At 34.7% G+C, this 16,791-nt stretch overlaps 1 protein-coding gene across 1 annotated transcript in view; it reads right to left on the bottom strand.

Moving 5' to 3' along the window:
• LOC118193461 (transformation/transcription domain-associated protein-like) overlaps window positions 1-16,791 on the bottom strand; it is a 313,501-nt gene that overhangs the window by 289,993 nt on the left and 6,717 nt on the right. The window contains exon 2 of the mRNA XM_085816144.1: window positions 12,759-12,860. Within this exon, the coding sequence (XP_085672270.1) occupies window positions 12,759-12,843 (85 nt within the window). The 5' untranslated portion in view covers window positions 12,844-12,860. The remainder of the gene's footprint in view (window positions 1-12,758; window positions 12,861-16,791) is intronic.

Raw genomic sequence — 16,791 nt, 5'->3', positions numbered from 1 at the left:
CCCCAGAAAACAGTTTTTAGTTCTACTGAGATGATGTAATCATACAATATAGTATTGGTTTTTCTTTAACTGGTTTAATATCAAACCAATAACTTCCCAGTCTCTGATCTAAATCATTCATAGCATAACTGGCAAGAAATGGGGTAATGAAAAGGTAACTAAACTTCTTCCAAAGTAGGGATAAAACTTCAAGCTAAAAAAACAAGAAGAAATCTGTATTAAAAGTGCTAAAATGGTTGTTGAATCAATTAGATAAAAGTTAAAAGTATGTTCTTCAAGCAAATTCGTATTCAACTAAAAATTACATGTGCCTTTTACAATTTAGTGATAGTTAAAATTATACACATAATGTGCTTTTCTCGTTATATTTACTTTAAATGAGCCAACTCTTTTGTGGCCATGATTTCAGCGTAGTACTATAAATAGTAATACTTTGCATATATATATATTTGCTTGTTTTTTATTAATTTGCAAATAAATTATTTTGCTTTAAAATGCAAAAAACTGTGGAACAATAATAAATTAGTTTCTTATTTTAAGTTACATTTTAAAAATTTTTCTTTCATATTAAAATTAGAAGTGTCCCATCACTTTATAGAGTTCCTCACTATTATTCTCTAAGTAATTAAGTATTGAGGAACCTTGTAAAATGAAACCAATTAATCTGGATATTTAAAATATTATACAGTCAAAAGTCTTTAATCCGGACTCGTCCGGACTTCGGCGATTCCGGATTATCGGTTTTTCCAGATTATAGATCATCAGTTTAAATCTGGTAAGATGGCATGCAGAAAATATAAAATTAAAAATATGAAACCGTAATTTATGAAATAAAGAGCATTTATGATCTACAGGGTATCAAAATTTACAAAAACAAAAAGCTTAATATTCATTTGTTTACTTCATTAAACATTTCTTTCAACACGCGCATGTGTAAAGCATACATTACACATAGTCGAAACTAGAAAATTTTCTATTTGGATTCGGCTTATTTTTTTTTTGCAGACTGTTAGAGCAATTTTATCAAAGTAAGCTTGAACTTTCGATTATGTTGTAAGGATCCTAAGTTTTACTAACGTTTATTTTATTTTAAATCTTTACTATCACTTCTTATTTTCTACTTCCGGCCAGAATTAAAAGCTTTAACTTATTTATGCAAATTTGTCTTGCTAACGCCAAGTACTTAAGTTGTGGCTTTTTGCCAAGCAAGAGAGAGGAAGGAGTTATTAGAAGCAGGCCGCTTGCCATAGTAGTTTTACTCGGTTGCTGGTTGCCTTCAAGGCCAGAGATTTAGCCCTCTTGATAAATTCAAACGTATCGTAGTTTTAGCAGCTCTCTGTACTACATACAGATTTTTTGTTAAATAATGGCCAATCTTAAAGTAGGCACTTGTATATTAATCCAAAGTTAACATTTTTATATTCTTATGTTCAGACTACGAGTGGTTGGTCTCTGTATTCCGAAAATCTCTGTAAAGATATAAAAATAAAGGGTTTCGTATACCCTTCCTGTGTGTATTGTCTCCTTCACAATTTATTGAACATAGCTTGAGTAAGCTCCCTGTTCCGAGTCAGGACAGTTCATGTTTCCAAAGCAAGTAAAGAGGAACACAAGTCCTGATAGTGGCGCCCAATGAAGAAGAATAACCATGGCTGAGTTTCAAGAAGAACCTGTGGTACCTGCAGAAGGGGATCAGAATCCAGAAATGCCAGCTGCCGCCCTGGAAGGATTTGGTTACATCGTCCAGACCATGCGTGCATCGATGAAACCAGAAGCAACATTCAATGGAAACTCACCGGTAACCAGTTTTTTGGAAAAATTGGATGACCACTTCATGCTGTATCCAGTCCATGAGTTCCAGAAAGTCACCTTAGCTACCAGCGCTTTGAGGGGCCAAGCACTTAATTGGTTCAAATGTATAGGCAGAAGCCTCTTGGGTCAAGCGGGAAGTCCCACCTATACTTACGAAAATTTCAAGACTGTCTTAGTAAAAGCCTTCCCTGCCGTAAGAAATCGTTCAAAGTTAGAAGCGGAACTCTTCACCATATACAAGCAGCGAATCGAAAATCTTTCCACCTTTATTTTAAGAAAAATTCACGTCTTTAAACTCTTGTATGGAAGCCGTCCGGATCCTTAGATAATCCAAGTGATTTTGCCGAGGTTACTTCCCCAAGTACAAGACTTTATTGAATTAAGGAATCCGACTACACTGGAAAAGTTATTTGAGCTAGCAATCCAGTTTGAAAGTAGAAGAATGGAGGACATTGAAAGAAGATGCCAGTATGAGCAACGAAGCCAATTTGGTGTGCCAAGACCACAGCAAAGGCAAGAACACGGGTACGGAAGCAAATCGAATCAGTGGGCAAGGACACCTGAGTATCCAAAAACAACCGGCGAACATCGACAGTTCATTAGTAAGCCAGAAAAAAAGTCTGAAGGCCAGCAGAAAAAGAAGGAAGGCATGGAAAGGAAGAAAGAAGATTTAAACTAAAATGGATTTCTGCTGACGGGAGGGTGCGGAAATCCAAAGGCCAAGAAAACCCCTCTTCCTTCAAGTTAAATACAATTATTGTGAAAAATTTGACTCTTCCAAAGATTGAAGTTCTGGTGCACAACATCCCAGCCACCGCACTCCTGGATACAGGCGTGCAGTGTTCCTGTGTGGCAGAAGATTTTTTTAGGAAGTATTTCCGTAGATACCACATATATAATTCGGATAATACGACAATGTTAACTGCGCAGGGAGAAAGATGCAAATGCATAGGTAAAATACCATTATATATTCGTATCAAGGACGAGCAAGTAAAGATCATGTTTTTTATTGTAAAAAATTTACAAGCACATGTCATTTTAGGGATAGATTTTCTTTCAGAGGCAGAAGCAACGCTGGATTTTAACGAAGCGTCCCTTAAGCTGACGATGAAACCAGTTCGAGAAGAAAAAAGAGAACCACCGACGTTAAATCTCAACCACCTGCCTACGGGAGAGCAACAAAAAATTCGCCAAGTGGTAAGTGGATTTGCTTCGTTATTTAGTGATATTCCCGGATTTACTCAAGTTACTAACCATAGTATCGAAACCGGAGATTCACTGCCAGTTCGCCACAAATCATATCGGTGTGATAAGAATAAAGAAAAAATTATAGAGTGGCACATTCGAGATATGTTGCGTAAAAAGATCATAACGCCCATCTCAAGTAGTTATGCTAGCTCGATTGTGTTACGTAAGAAAAATAATGACTATCCGGTAACACATCCGAAAAGGTGGCGTTTTGCAATTGACTATCGTAATTTAAACTCCATGACTAAATATCCGGTATATCCGTTACCTATTATTGAAGAAATTCTAAGGAACATAACTTCTACCAAATATATGACTACGTTAAACTTAACGACTGGTTATTTTCAAATAGGGGTTAAACCGGAAGATGTGCCGGAAGACAGCTTTTATAACCAAGTCTGGCACTTATGCATTCTTGCGTATGCCCTTTGGCCTTTCAGGGGCACCGGCAACATTTCAGCGATGTATGGACATTGTGCTAAGGCCTGTTCTAGGAAAGACCACATTTATCTATTTAGAGGATATCATTATTACTAGTGATAATCTCGACCAACATGTACAGGATCTAAGACAGGTGTTTTCATTGTAAAATGAGGCCGGTCTAAAAGTTAATGTCGAAAAGTGCAAATTTGCAGCCCCTAAGTTAAAATACTTAGGTTACAAAATATTTCAGAAAGGAATCAAGACGGATGAATCAAAAATAATCGCTGTGCAAAAGAATCCGCCGCCAAATACGGCGAAGAAGCTCTCTTCTTTTCTAGGACTTTGTTCATATTATAGGTCCTTTATAAAAGATTTTGCAGCAATTGCTAAACCATTGTTAAAATTAAAAAGGAAAAACGCAAGATTCTCGTGGATGGCCGAAGCCAATAGTGCTTTTCGAAAAATTAAAACAAGCATTAACGCAAGCCCCTGTTTTGAAATTTCCTGAAAACGATGAGAATTTAGAAATTTCAGCGGATGCTTCGGATTATGCGGTAGGAGCGGTACTTTCGCAAAATCAGCAGCCCGTGGCATTTTTTAGTAGAACTTTAAATCAAACACAAAGAAATTCCGCGACTGAGAGAGAGGCACTTGCAGTTCTGTTAGCAGTGCAAAAGTTCCAAGTCTATTTTGGAAGGGCGCCAATAACAGTGTATTCTGATCATGCGGCGGTAACTAGATTGTACTCGGGAAAATCTTATCCCCAAGGTTAATAAGATGGGCACTCAAGTTACAAGAGTATAATCTGGTAATCAAGCACACCCCCGGAAAGGAAATTATCGTAGCAGATGCCCTATCCAGAATAAAAATAGATGAAGAAGATAATACTGTAAAGGTGGCAATGCTCACAGCATGTACGTAACATTCCCGAGAAACTGTAATAACCGAATTGGGTAAGGATTCTGAATTTAAAAATATTTATAATTATTTAAAGGATCCTGGAAATTTTAGCCAACAAGATATTTTGGCGATAAGAAATAGGGCGGCCCATTACGAACTAATAGATGGTCTATTATTTTATACAAAAACTACGAATTCCAACAAAGATTTTCGACCTGTTATCCCAGCTAGTCTTAGATTAAATATACTGCAGGAGTTACACGACTCCCCTTTAGCTTCTCATACTGGTATTCGAAAAACTATCCAACGCGTACGCGAAGCAGTTTATTTTCCTGAGCTGCAAAAGTTAACAAGGGTGTATGTCCAGTCCTGCCCAACATGTCAAGCAGTTAATTATATTAATTTCCACCCGGCCGGGTTTCTAAATAGCATTAAATCCTAATTTCCAAATGAAATAATTGGCATGGATTTATTGGGCCCTTTCCTAAAAAGTCAGTTAAAAAAAAGTCGGTATCTCCTTGTTATGGTTGATCATTTTAGTAAGTGGACCGAAATTGTTCCCTTAAAACGAGCCTCCGCGAAATTAGTTTGTGTTTGATTCTATTTTAAATAAATATATTTTAAAATATGGGGCGCCCCTAAAAGTTATATCGGATAATGGTCCTCAATTTGTAAGTAATATATTTGAAGACATGTGCCAAAAACTGGGCATACATCATTTAAAAATGGTCCCGTATCGTCCGCAATCAAATATAGCGGAACGGGTCAATAGAAATATAGTGAAAATTATCCGTAGTTATGTTAAAAATTTTCATAAAAGCTGGTATAACTATGTCAATGAATTAGCTTTCGCCCTTAGGACCGCAAAACATGATACGACGGGCAAAATTCCTGCTGAGTTATTTTTGGGCAGAAAGATTATAACGCTGTTAGATAAATTATTTTATGTTCAACAAAGAGCCCTAGAATTTAAAATGGGCGATATAGAAAAATTAATTAAAGAAGCAAAAAAAAAAAAAAAACACTGAAGTAGCACAGAGAAAAAAGAAGCTTTATTACGATATGAAACGACAGGGAGTAACTTATAAAGTAGGGGATGAAGTGTTAAAAATTAAGCATTCACTTTCTTCAGCACCAGAAGGTAAAACTGCCAAATTTTATCCACGATTTGAAGGATTATATGTCATAGAAAAAATAACTCAGGCTGTAGTGGTGTTAAAAGCCAGGAATGGTGAAACCTGCACCGCAAACGTTGACCAGATAAAACCATTTTATAATCGTAATAAAATGCCAATATTTCAAGATCTTTTGCAGGATCCGGCACGGCAGGCACAAGCTCCAGAGGTGGAACAAGGACAATCACAAAGGCAAGCCATGAGTAGACAGGAGCAATTGAAAAGAAAGTTCCCCCGTTGCAAAACTGAAGGTAACAAGAAAAAGAAGCCGTTCCACCGACCAGAAAAGAGAGGGCACGACCACCCCCAGAATGAAGAAGGGAGAAGTGCGACTAATGCAAAGAGAGCCAAGAGAAATGACAGCAACTATAACCCCGCTCCAAAACAGAAGATCTACCCATCGGATAGGAGTCTACGCAGCAAATGTCGACGAATTGATGAAGGAAGACCAGCTGCAGATGCAAAGACGCAAGAAAAATTTGAACAGCCAGCAACGAGATCCAAGCAGGAACGAGAGAGAGTTGTCCCGGTTCCACCAAGACCAGCTGCCATCAAACGGCCGAGACCACAGGCAGAGGCTAAAAAGAAGGTCTTCAAGGGTGACCGAATTGGAAGGAAAAGAAGGCTCATGGAGGAAGGAAACGAAGGGCGAACCTGCACAAGACGGAAGATCAACCAGACTGTAGTCTTCGCTATTTTCCAGGACTGGGCAGAAAAAAGGATGTCTGAATATCACAAAGATAAGTAAAACTTTATGTTACTTTGAAACCTTAAGTTAATTTTTCATTCTTACTGCAAGTGGCAGAATTCAAGAAGTTTTACCTCATGTGAGGCCTACCTTTATCGCCAAAAAGGCGAGAAATGAGTTGTTACCGATTTTGGTATAATGTTTTTCAAGCACTCGCGCGTAAAACTAAAGTTGATGTATAATAGGGATGTGTAAATACTTAAATATTGTAAAAGTTATTGTATAAATTTTATTTAAAACATTCTGGCAAGAAAGAAGTTTTAGTCTGAAAGACTTTTTGAAATGTAGTATTTCAATGTAGAAGAATTGGCACTTGCTTGGAAAAGAATAGAAGTTAACAATGTACTACTAATGTATGTTTTAAAATGTGTAAAATTAATGGCATGTTAATATGTCCTTATATACAATGTGAACTGTTATCTTAATAGTTAAGAAATACTGTGATATGTTAAAAGTGAAAATATTAGAGTAATGCCAAAAATTTTAACTTATTCGTGTGACTGTAAAAAGAGCAAATTATTGTGAATATGTGTTAATGGTTGAATGAATGTAGTTAGGCTGTCTGACGCTACACTTCAGAGTTAGCCACTTTTCAGAATAGTACCTCAGGGTTTAGAGATGAATATAAGGTGTGTTCTGAGGTCTTGTTATGTTGAATTTTAGCACGTTAGTGTGTTGATTGCAGGCGATAGTGTTGAACACTTGTACATAGACACGCTCATGTTTGGTGTTTTTCTTTACAACACATGTCAGAGAGCACGGGGAGATAATTAAATAACGGCATGAATGAAATAAGAATTTTAAAAGAGAATTATAAATGTTCAAGTTACTTGCCATTTGATTGTGTAACATTTCATTAAACTAGTTTTCCTTCCAGAGATCTGGAAGGAACCAGATTTCAACTAAGAAACTCCTGTTTATAGCTGCAGTACAGATGAAAAATCTTGTCCATGGAGTTGATAATGTAAAAACGACTTTTTTTAAATTCTAGTTTCTAGTGAGAAATGTTTGTAAAAGATTGGCCTCGCGTTAGATTATACAGCTAAAAGTTTTCAACAAGGTCGTTTTAGACCTCAGTTTCAAACTAATTAACTCTGGCGGGAAGTATGTAAGGACCTAAGTTTTACTAACGTTTATTTTATTTTAAATCTTTACTATCACTTCTTATTTTCTACTTCCGGCCAGAATTAAAAGCTTTAACTTATTTATGCAAATTTGTCTTGCTAACGCCAAGTACTTAAGTTGTGGCTTTTTGCCAAGCAAGAGAGAGGAAGGAGTTATTAGAAGCAGGCCACTTGCCATAGCAGTTTTACTCGGTTGCTGGTTGTCTTCAAGGCCAGAGGTTTAGCCCTCTTGATAAATTCAAACATATCGTAGTTTTAGCAGCTCTCTGTACTACATACGGATTTTTTGTTAAATAACGGCCAATCTTAAAGTAGGCACTCGTATATTAATCCAAAGTTAGTTTAGTTAGAGTTTTAGTTAATATTTTTATATTCTTATGTTCAGACCACAAGTGGTTGGTCTCTGTATTCCGAAGTCCGGAAATCTCTGTAAAGATAGAAAAATAAAGGGTTTCGTATACCCTTCCTGTGTGTATTGTCTACTTCACAATTTATTGAACATAGCTTGAGTAAGCTCCCTGTTCCGAGTCAGGACAGTTCATGTTTCCAAACCAAGTAAAGAGGAACACAAATCCTGATAATGTCAAATAGAATTTCCGATGCTGGAGCTCCCAAAGGATCTACAAAGCAAAAGTATGTTTCGATGTCCATTAAACAAAAAGTGGAATTGCTGCAAAAAATGAATAAAGGCATATCCTTTGCTTCTCTAACAATTCCGAAATCTGTTTATCAATTTCACGCTGCTCTGCGGTGTGGGGGGGAGGGAAAAACACCGCGCCGTGCAATGAATTGGAAATTGATCTGTCAGCACTATCCTTATCTTCAAGGCAGACGTTTTTATTTTATTTGGCTTATAATTCCTTACTAAATGTAGTATTTTATCTCAAAGTACTCCATCTTTGATATGATTTATGATTTAAATCAAATTCCTCGTCATTATAATTCGCTTTCGATAGTGAAGAAATTGACACAGAGGTTATTGAAAACGAAAAAATTTCGATTGACAAATAAGTCAGTATTCTCGACGCAGCAATTATAGGACTTGAAAAGCGGAACTTTGTAACTGAACAAGAAATTATGTCTGTTTATAGAATTAAAAAGAAAGTATTATCACAAACGAAGCAACTTAAACAACTTACATTGAAAGAAATGTTTAATAAAGTAAACAAATAAATATTAACTTTTGTTTTGTAAATGTTGATAGCCTTTAGATCATAATTGTTCTTTATTTCATAAATTACGGTTTCATATTTTTAATTTTATAATTTCTGCATGCCATCTTACCAGATTTAAACTAATGATCTATAAACCGGAATCGCCGAAGTCCCGACGAGTCCGGATTAATGACTTCTGACTGTATTTATAATGAAAAGGAAATTGATTGAAATTATATAGGAGTACATTGAGATAAAACACTACATTTAGTGAGGAATTATAAGCCGAATAAAATAAAAGCATCTGCCCTGAAGAGGAGGAAAGTGCTGATAGATCAACTTCGAGTTCATTGCATGCTGACAATGCCCCCCTCCCCCCGCAGAACAGCTTGAAATTGATAAACAGATTCTGGAATGGTTAGAGCAAAACAAATAACCTCTCTGTCACTTACTTCATGCCTTTATCCATTTTTTGCAGCAATGCCACTTTTTGTTTAATGGACATCGGAACACGCTTTCGCTTTGTAGATCCTTTGGCAACTCCAGAATTGGAAATTCTTTTTGACATAATCGAAAGTTCAAGCTTACTTTTTATAAAATTGCTCCAACAGTCTGCAAAAAATAATAAGCTGGATCCAATTCGAAGATTATGGAACAATGCAATCTGCAACATTAACTAAAATAGATAATTAGATAATTTTACCTTAGCTTATACCATCAGTTATACATTAAACGCACATGCATAAATGTATTATGCACATGCAGAAAGTTTGTAGCTTTGAGATCCGGATTACAGATCATTCCGGATCATGGACGTCTGGATTAAAGACTTTTGATTTTATTACAATACAGTCAAAAGTTGTTAATCCGGACTCATCGGGACTTCGGGAATTCCGGATTATAGATCATCAGTTTAAATCTGGTAAGATGGCATGCAGAAATTATAAAATTAAAAATATGAAACCGTAATTTATGAAATAAAGAACAATTATGATCTAAAGGGTATCAAAATTTACATAAAAAAAAGTTTAATATTTATTTGTTTACTTTATTAAACATTTCTTTCAATGTAAATTGTTTAAGTTGCTTGGTTTTATGTGATAATACTTTCTCTTTAATTCTATAATCAGACATAATTTCGGTTAATCTTTGGATTATGGTTACTTGGTGGTTTTTTAGCGAAAATTTGGCCTTCAACTATGCTATAGCAACCTGCTAATTTTTTTTGACGCCATTTTGTTTTCAAGAAGCAAAGGCACGTTTTTTTAATTTTTATTTTTATTTTTATTTTTATTCTCAACATTTTTTTTTCCAACAATCTGCTAGCTGAATTACACTTATGCTAGAACTTTTATGGAACGAAAGTGCTTAATCATGACGAAGAGTAGGTGCGAAATTGGGAGAAAGTGCAGAATCGCCCACTGCTTGCCACGTTTTTAAGAATTGCACATACACGGTATCATCTATGTACACGTCGACCTATTTTCACTTGAAAAAACATCCCAGAATTGCATAAAAATGGCATTGTGCACACTCTTGACTTTATCCATGTACACTGCTAAAGTCCTAGCTAGTAACCTTTATCACCTTACCAAAATGTTGCCAAACTACCCATTACCATATTCCAAAGATTAGCCATAATTTCTTGTTCAGTTACAAAGTTCCGCTGTTCAAGTCCTATAATTGCTCTGTTGAGAATACCGACTAATTTGTCAATTGAAATTTTTTCGTTTTCAATAACCTCTGTGTCACTTTCTTCACTACCGGAAGCGAATTACAATGACGAAAAATTTGATTTAAATCATATCAAAGACGGAGTACATCGAGATGAAATATTACATTTAGTAAAGAATTATAAGCCATATAAAATAAAAACATCTGCCCTGAAGATAAGGGATAAGGATAGTGCTGACAGATCAACTTCCAATTCATTGCGCGCTTCGGCGTTCCCCCCCCCCTACAGAGCAACGTGAAATTGATAAACAGATTTCGGAATGGTTAAAGAAACAAAGGATATGCCTTTATGCATTTTTTGCAGCAATTTCACTTTTTGTTTGATGGACATCGAAACATACTTTCACTTTGTAGATCCTTTGGGAGCTCCAGAATCGGAAATTCTATTTGACATAATCGAAAGTTCAAGCTTACTTTCATAAAATTGCTCTAACAGTCTGCAAAAAATAATAAGCCTGATCCAATTTGAAGATTAAAGAACAACGCAATCTGCAACATTAACTGAAATAGATAATTTTAGCTTATACCATCCGTTAGACATTAAACGCGCAGACGCATATACGTCATATACGCGTCATCGCGACGCATGCGTAGAAAGTTTGTAGCTTTGAGGTCCGGATTATAGATCATTCTGGATTATGGGTGTCCGAATTAACGACTTTTGACTGCATTACCATTATATTATATACAATATTACCATTTGGTACTTTCCCGTTTTGCCGGCGCAAATGATAAAGCCTCATTTTCAAAACAAGTCGCAGCCATTTTTACCAGATTGATTGTTTCTTTCAATACTGGCATACAATTACGTAGAATATTTACAAAGGTAATTAAATTTTATGCCCTAAGACCATTTGCAGTAATTAAGTCAATTAGGATGCAATCACATTGCTCACCCAAAGGTGAAAATATAGAAAAGGCAAAATCAAGGGTAAAATTCATCAATTCTAATGAGAATGCACTAGCGACGTAAAGCACTGCGGTTTTACATAGTTTCTGAGTAAGCTATTTTATGAATTGAAATAATTCTTGCATTTAAACTTGTATTCTAAATTAAGATTTAACTTGAAATTAATGTAGATAATTATTGAGAGAATTATATTTTTGTAGCATAGTTTAAGTGAGATGAGATCACTTGGGGTCACGTGATATGAAAAGGCAAATCAGGATGTTGAACCATGATAGCATAGTAAATTCTTAAATTAATGTCTTTTTACAAATTTATTGGCTTTATTTATTGGCTTTTTACAAAATTTTAAACCATATTAAAATGTTTATGCCTTCAAAATAAAAAATTCTTAGAGTACCTACCATTTTTGTTTCATGATGGAATACTTGTTGATAGCATGATTTCAAGTAGAATTACTATGACAGTATTTTACGAATATTTTGTTTTACGATGTAGTGATTATTTTAATTTTGTATTAGTTATTTTTAATTCTGAAACCCTTTCTTTTATTCTCTTGTTTTCCACCTTCGATAACTCCCTATTAGAATGAGTTTCCAGTATTGATTTTATGTAAATGATGTAAAACCAGTATTTAATGAGAAGTTTAATCGCTTCTATAGAAGATCTCAGAAGTTCTCAGTAGTGTTCTACCTTCTGGCCATGTCATTGCTTTAAGCCTATCTTGGTACATTCAGCCGTGGTCTTAAGTGCCTGTTAGTGTTCACCGGTGAGTTTTAATTAAGGGCCAACTTGGTTAGTTATTTCTGTACAGCTTCGATTAAGTTTTAGTTAGATAGAATAAAGTTAGTTTCTTATTTTCTATCTGAAGTTAAAGTGGAAGCTTTCCAGTAAGCCAAAAAGAGACCAACTGTTATTATTCCTTTTGTGGAATAAAAGAGTATTTCAACCCTTCTTTGGACTTTTTTTTTTTTTTTTTTTTTTTTTTTTATAGCTGCAAGAAGAACAGCGAATAGTTGCTATACTCTTCTCTAGTTCTAGCTGCCAAGGACACATAATTTAACTAGAACCCCATAACATTATACCTTAATGGTCTTCATTACCATCTAATAAAATCCTAATTACAAAAAAAGTTTGAAGAGATTTTATACACGACTTTCCTTTGGGAAATTATATACAATTATATTATACATAGGGAAAAAATAAGCATGCACAGAATAAGAATGAAACAAAGTTATTTTGCATTATGAATTTTCAATGACAACATATTGCCTTCTTTAGCTTTAAATTATGTTCAATCACTGAAAGCATTTCTGCTAAAGTAAAACTGACACCAAATAATGTTTTTTTTTTTTTTTTAAATCAATTTTGCAGTGTATGATATTCTCTCCCACACCCAAGCAGGAAAGGTTTCACTGTAAAATTACTAATGTTAAGTGTTTACAGCTACTCAACAACAAATGAGTTCTGAGTTAGGATTACTTTAGTAACTTGTAAATGAAAATTAAATTATTCTAAAGCTTTCAAACTTACTTATCTCTGGTTTGTCCAGAGTTGATAATGATGCTAAATATCCATCCATGGATCCATATTCCGCACTTGTAGACGACCCAGCCATACCTTTATTTTAAAATCCTATTGAAAAGAAATCAAGTTATTAGTACAATGTATGGATCAGTGCAATAAATTTTCATAATCAAAATAATTCTACACCAATTAATGTATGTTTTTTGGGTAACACATGATGATATATGACTTGACCATGAGACTGAAATTAATACCCCCCGTTAATGTTTCAATAATTAGTCTACTTGAATTATCATCACCACAGTTATTCCTGAATATATTTATTGAGGAAATAAAAAGTATATTTTAAATTTATATTCAATACTCCTAGAAATGCTTTTTCAAGGTTTTCCTATTTTATTGTTTCTGCAGGATTTTTACAGGATGGCACCAAAAGCACCAATAGCTTTAGCAAAATTTTCATAACTGTGTAGTTTGCTTTGTGCTCTTGTTGTGTTCTTGGTAAATAAAATATGCTTGTTATATTTTTATATAAAAAAAAAAATAAGTAAACAAGGGTTTCTTTCATTTGATGAGGCAATGAAAAATCTTATTTGATGAAGGGCTTTGTTGATGGCATTGAGATGGGGAAGGCAGTTATAGACTTGCAATTCTGATTCTGCTTCAGGCACCAAGGATGAAAGCCTTGATGCTGAAGAAAGTTTAGGAGATGAAGCAAATATGGATTAACTTCAGTATGCAACAAGCTTAAATACTGATGTTGATAGTATAATACAGGGCACTTTGGAAGATGGCAAGAGTTAGACTGTTGACTCTCAAGTAGCTTTGACATCATATTGCCATAAAATTGGTACAAACTGCACACTGGCTGGTGACACTATTTGTCAGGATAACAGTGACATAATGCATGCTGAGTCTGTAGACCTCCCAGCCTCTTGTGACCTACAGAATGTTTTCATTTATTTGCTACTTAGAAGTTATGCAGAACATTGTATTAGAAACCAAAAGGTATGCAGAAAGTGTTTGATGGGCAAACTTCTAAACAAAGAATATGTGCTTTAGCACAGACAATTACTACACAAGTAGTCAACCTGGCAAATAACCTCCTCAAAAACAAAACAGTGTTATGCAGAACATTGTGACCAAACAGGAAATATCTCCCAGTTGGTCAGTTGCATATCGAAAGCATCATGCAATTATGATGAAATGGAAAGATGTGCAAAAATGAGATAGCCTTTGAACTGAGCATTCTAGTGGAACGAAGACATTGGTTGAGAAAAGAATTGGGGGGGGGGGAATCTAACCGTGTTCTAAATAACAACAAACAAATGTATTGCAGCATTGGTACTGATTAGCTACTTTCCACTATTGTGGAAATCACTAAAATTGTGCAGAAAGGTTATACTTCTTCATATGGATTCTAACTCCTCAGATACTCTCAGATAACTCATTCAGATTCTAACTCTTAAGTTTATAAATCAAGGTTAGCAAAAGGTGTTCTCAGATCTGGTTTGAAGGAGAAATGATGCGTTCAACACAGCTGGGACAAGGGTGAGGTAAGTGAGGCAGTTGCTTCAGGTGAAAAACTAGAAGGGGTGCAAACTTGACTCGGAAACCTCATTAAAAAAATTATTATTATTAAGATTAGAACACATCAAGAGCCAAGTTTCAAAATGTACTTAAAGTAATAAAATTTCACTGGCACTAATTTTGAAAATATAAAAGCATTACATTGTTGATACTGCTTTCATTCTTGGTGCTTTATATTAGTTGACAGTCTGATTCCCATTATTCATCTTTCATATGAATCTTCTCAGTCAGGAAGGCTTCTCTCAATTTACTTTTGACATAGCTTAGTTTCAACAAATTAATCAGCAAAATCATTAACTGATTTACTTCATTACTTTCCTGCAATCAAGCTTCTCTAATACACACTAATTAACCTTACTTCATCTTAATTCCTTTTTCGATACACATTTAATTAAAAAAAACTGTTTTAGACATCGCTGTGAGTCATTTCTAAAACTGCCATGAGTTGATAGCCATGTAGTGGTGAAAGCAAACAATAATAAAAAATTATTGCCAGGCTGGCATAAATACACTTAGTACTGTAGAATCAGGAACAAATTTTGTAGAATGTTTTGGTTTGAGAAATATGCCAAGCAAAAATCAGCTATGGAGCCAACTAATTATTGATATTATAAATTTATTTAATCTAATAAATTATTATTTTTCTTAAGCATGGAGGTGTTTTATTTACGGGTGAACTGAAATTAAGAATCAGTATCTTTTACATACTTTATTATGAAAAAAATGTCTACTGTGCATGCATGAAGCACTAAGCACACACTAATCAAGATGCTGCTTTCAGAATCTAAATCTTTCTCCCTTTTTGCAAAAAAATTTCAAAAAAAAAAAAAAAAAAAAAAAGGTGGTGACCTGGAAATGTGAATATTAGATCATGCTGGAGAATTGACATTCAGTTTACATGCTTTGTACTGTATTATTCTATATTTCCTTAGAATTTGGTGCTGTATTGAAACTAAAGGATTTTCTGATTAGTCCTGAAAAAGTACTGATAAGGCAACACTCTATATCTGTCAAGTCAGATATACATGTAACATCTCTCCAGATGGCTTTCCCATACATCTAAAGGTGATAAAGCAACACTATATCTGTCAAGCCAGATATACATGTAACATCTCTCCAGATGGCTTTCCCCTTCTCAGATCATTTTTGCCAGTGTGACTGCACATTATGATCCATATCAGCATATCAACAGACAGATATTTTAGCATATCAACAGACTGCATACTGCAGGTTTCTTTGCCTTTGGTGAAATCTCAAACCTAGCTTTCTGCACGCAGAGAGTGTAATGTGACTTGTATAATGATTAAAGGAATCAAGCACATCAATTTTCCTTCTCATTCTAGGATTTTGGTGCCAAGTTTGTAAAATTCCCTGATATTTGTTTTAGTGAAAACAGATTCCTGTGTACATGGGGAGTATAACTGTTAAAAAAAAACTAAGAAGTGAGCATGCCCTGTCGCACACTTTTCAGTCTGTAAGAAAATAGGTGAAAATAAGTAAAATAAAAATATTCAAACAAAAATTTATCTTCAGAGTTGTTAACTACTGCTTTCCAAAGCCGTTAATGAGTTTGCAACATTTTGCTGGTGATATGGAGAATCAGAAAATATATATATTTCTTTCAATGGTACTTTTTCGATTTTGTCATGGGAACCCTGCAGCAAAGTTTTTTCAATGCAGATGGATTTCAATTCACAGATTGGAAGACATAACTTTTCTCCTCCATACCAGAACCAACCATATACCTTCACTTTTATTTATGGTTTCTGTATGAATAGCACTTGATAACCTTCAATTCTTAAAAATGAAAACTGGAAGTTTAAATCTTAAGAAAGTTGTAGAAAAGTCAAAACAAAATCTAGTGCTGTAAAGGAATATGCTATTTTTCTTATGACTGTCACTATGTTTTAAAGACTACTGTTTTAAAGCTGTATTTTTCATTTCATTTCTGTCATTGGAATCTGCATCAATAATATTTTTTTAGCTTTTAACAACAAACTCCAAAATGTCTTTGTCTGCCATAATTGGGGCTCTACACACATTATCATCATCTACTAACAAATTGTTCCGATGATATAGTAAGACAGTCTAATTATACAGAAAATATCTCAAACATTTCATTAAGTGTTGACTCAATTTCAATATTCTAATTCTCCATTTCTTTTGCCGCGAACCAAACTCACCGATTTTTACACACACTGTGATGTACTCATCACCGAATTAGAAAAGCCAACTGATGACAGATGAGATGTTTTTCTGTGCTGTTTGTAGGGGTGCAGGGTGAAAGTAGCTTATATAAACAAAATTGGCTCGTGTCACAGGCTATTCCGAGGATATTTCAAAGCCAAGTTAGTCTCCTCTCTACGAGAAACATGTGAAACCACCTCTCTTTCATTTCACACCCCTCTTAAATCTCACCTGCATGGTTGGTGTTTTCTGTATTTTGTTC

Source organism: Stegodyphus dumicola, chromosome 4 (genome assembly GCF_044657685.1).
Source record: "Stegodyphus dumicola isolate Sdum_Otavi_A_Nest chromosome 4, ASM4465768v1".
In the NCBI taxonomy this organism is placed as follows: domain Eukaryota; kingdom Metazoa; phylum Arthropoda; class Arachnida; order Araneae; family Eresidae; genus Stegodyphus; species Stegodyphus dumicola.
The sequence above is the reverse complement of the archived record's forward strand: the minus strand, read 5'-3'. Positions and strand labels throughout refer to the sequence as shown.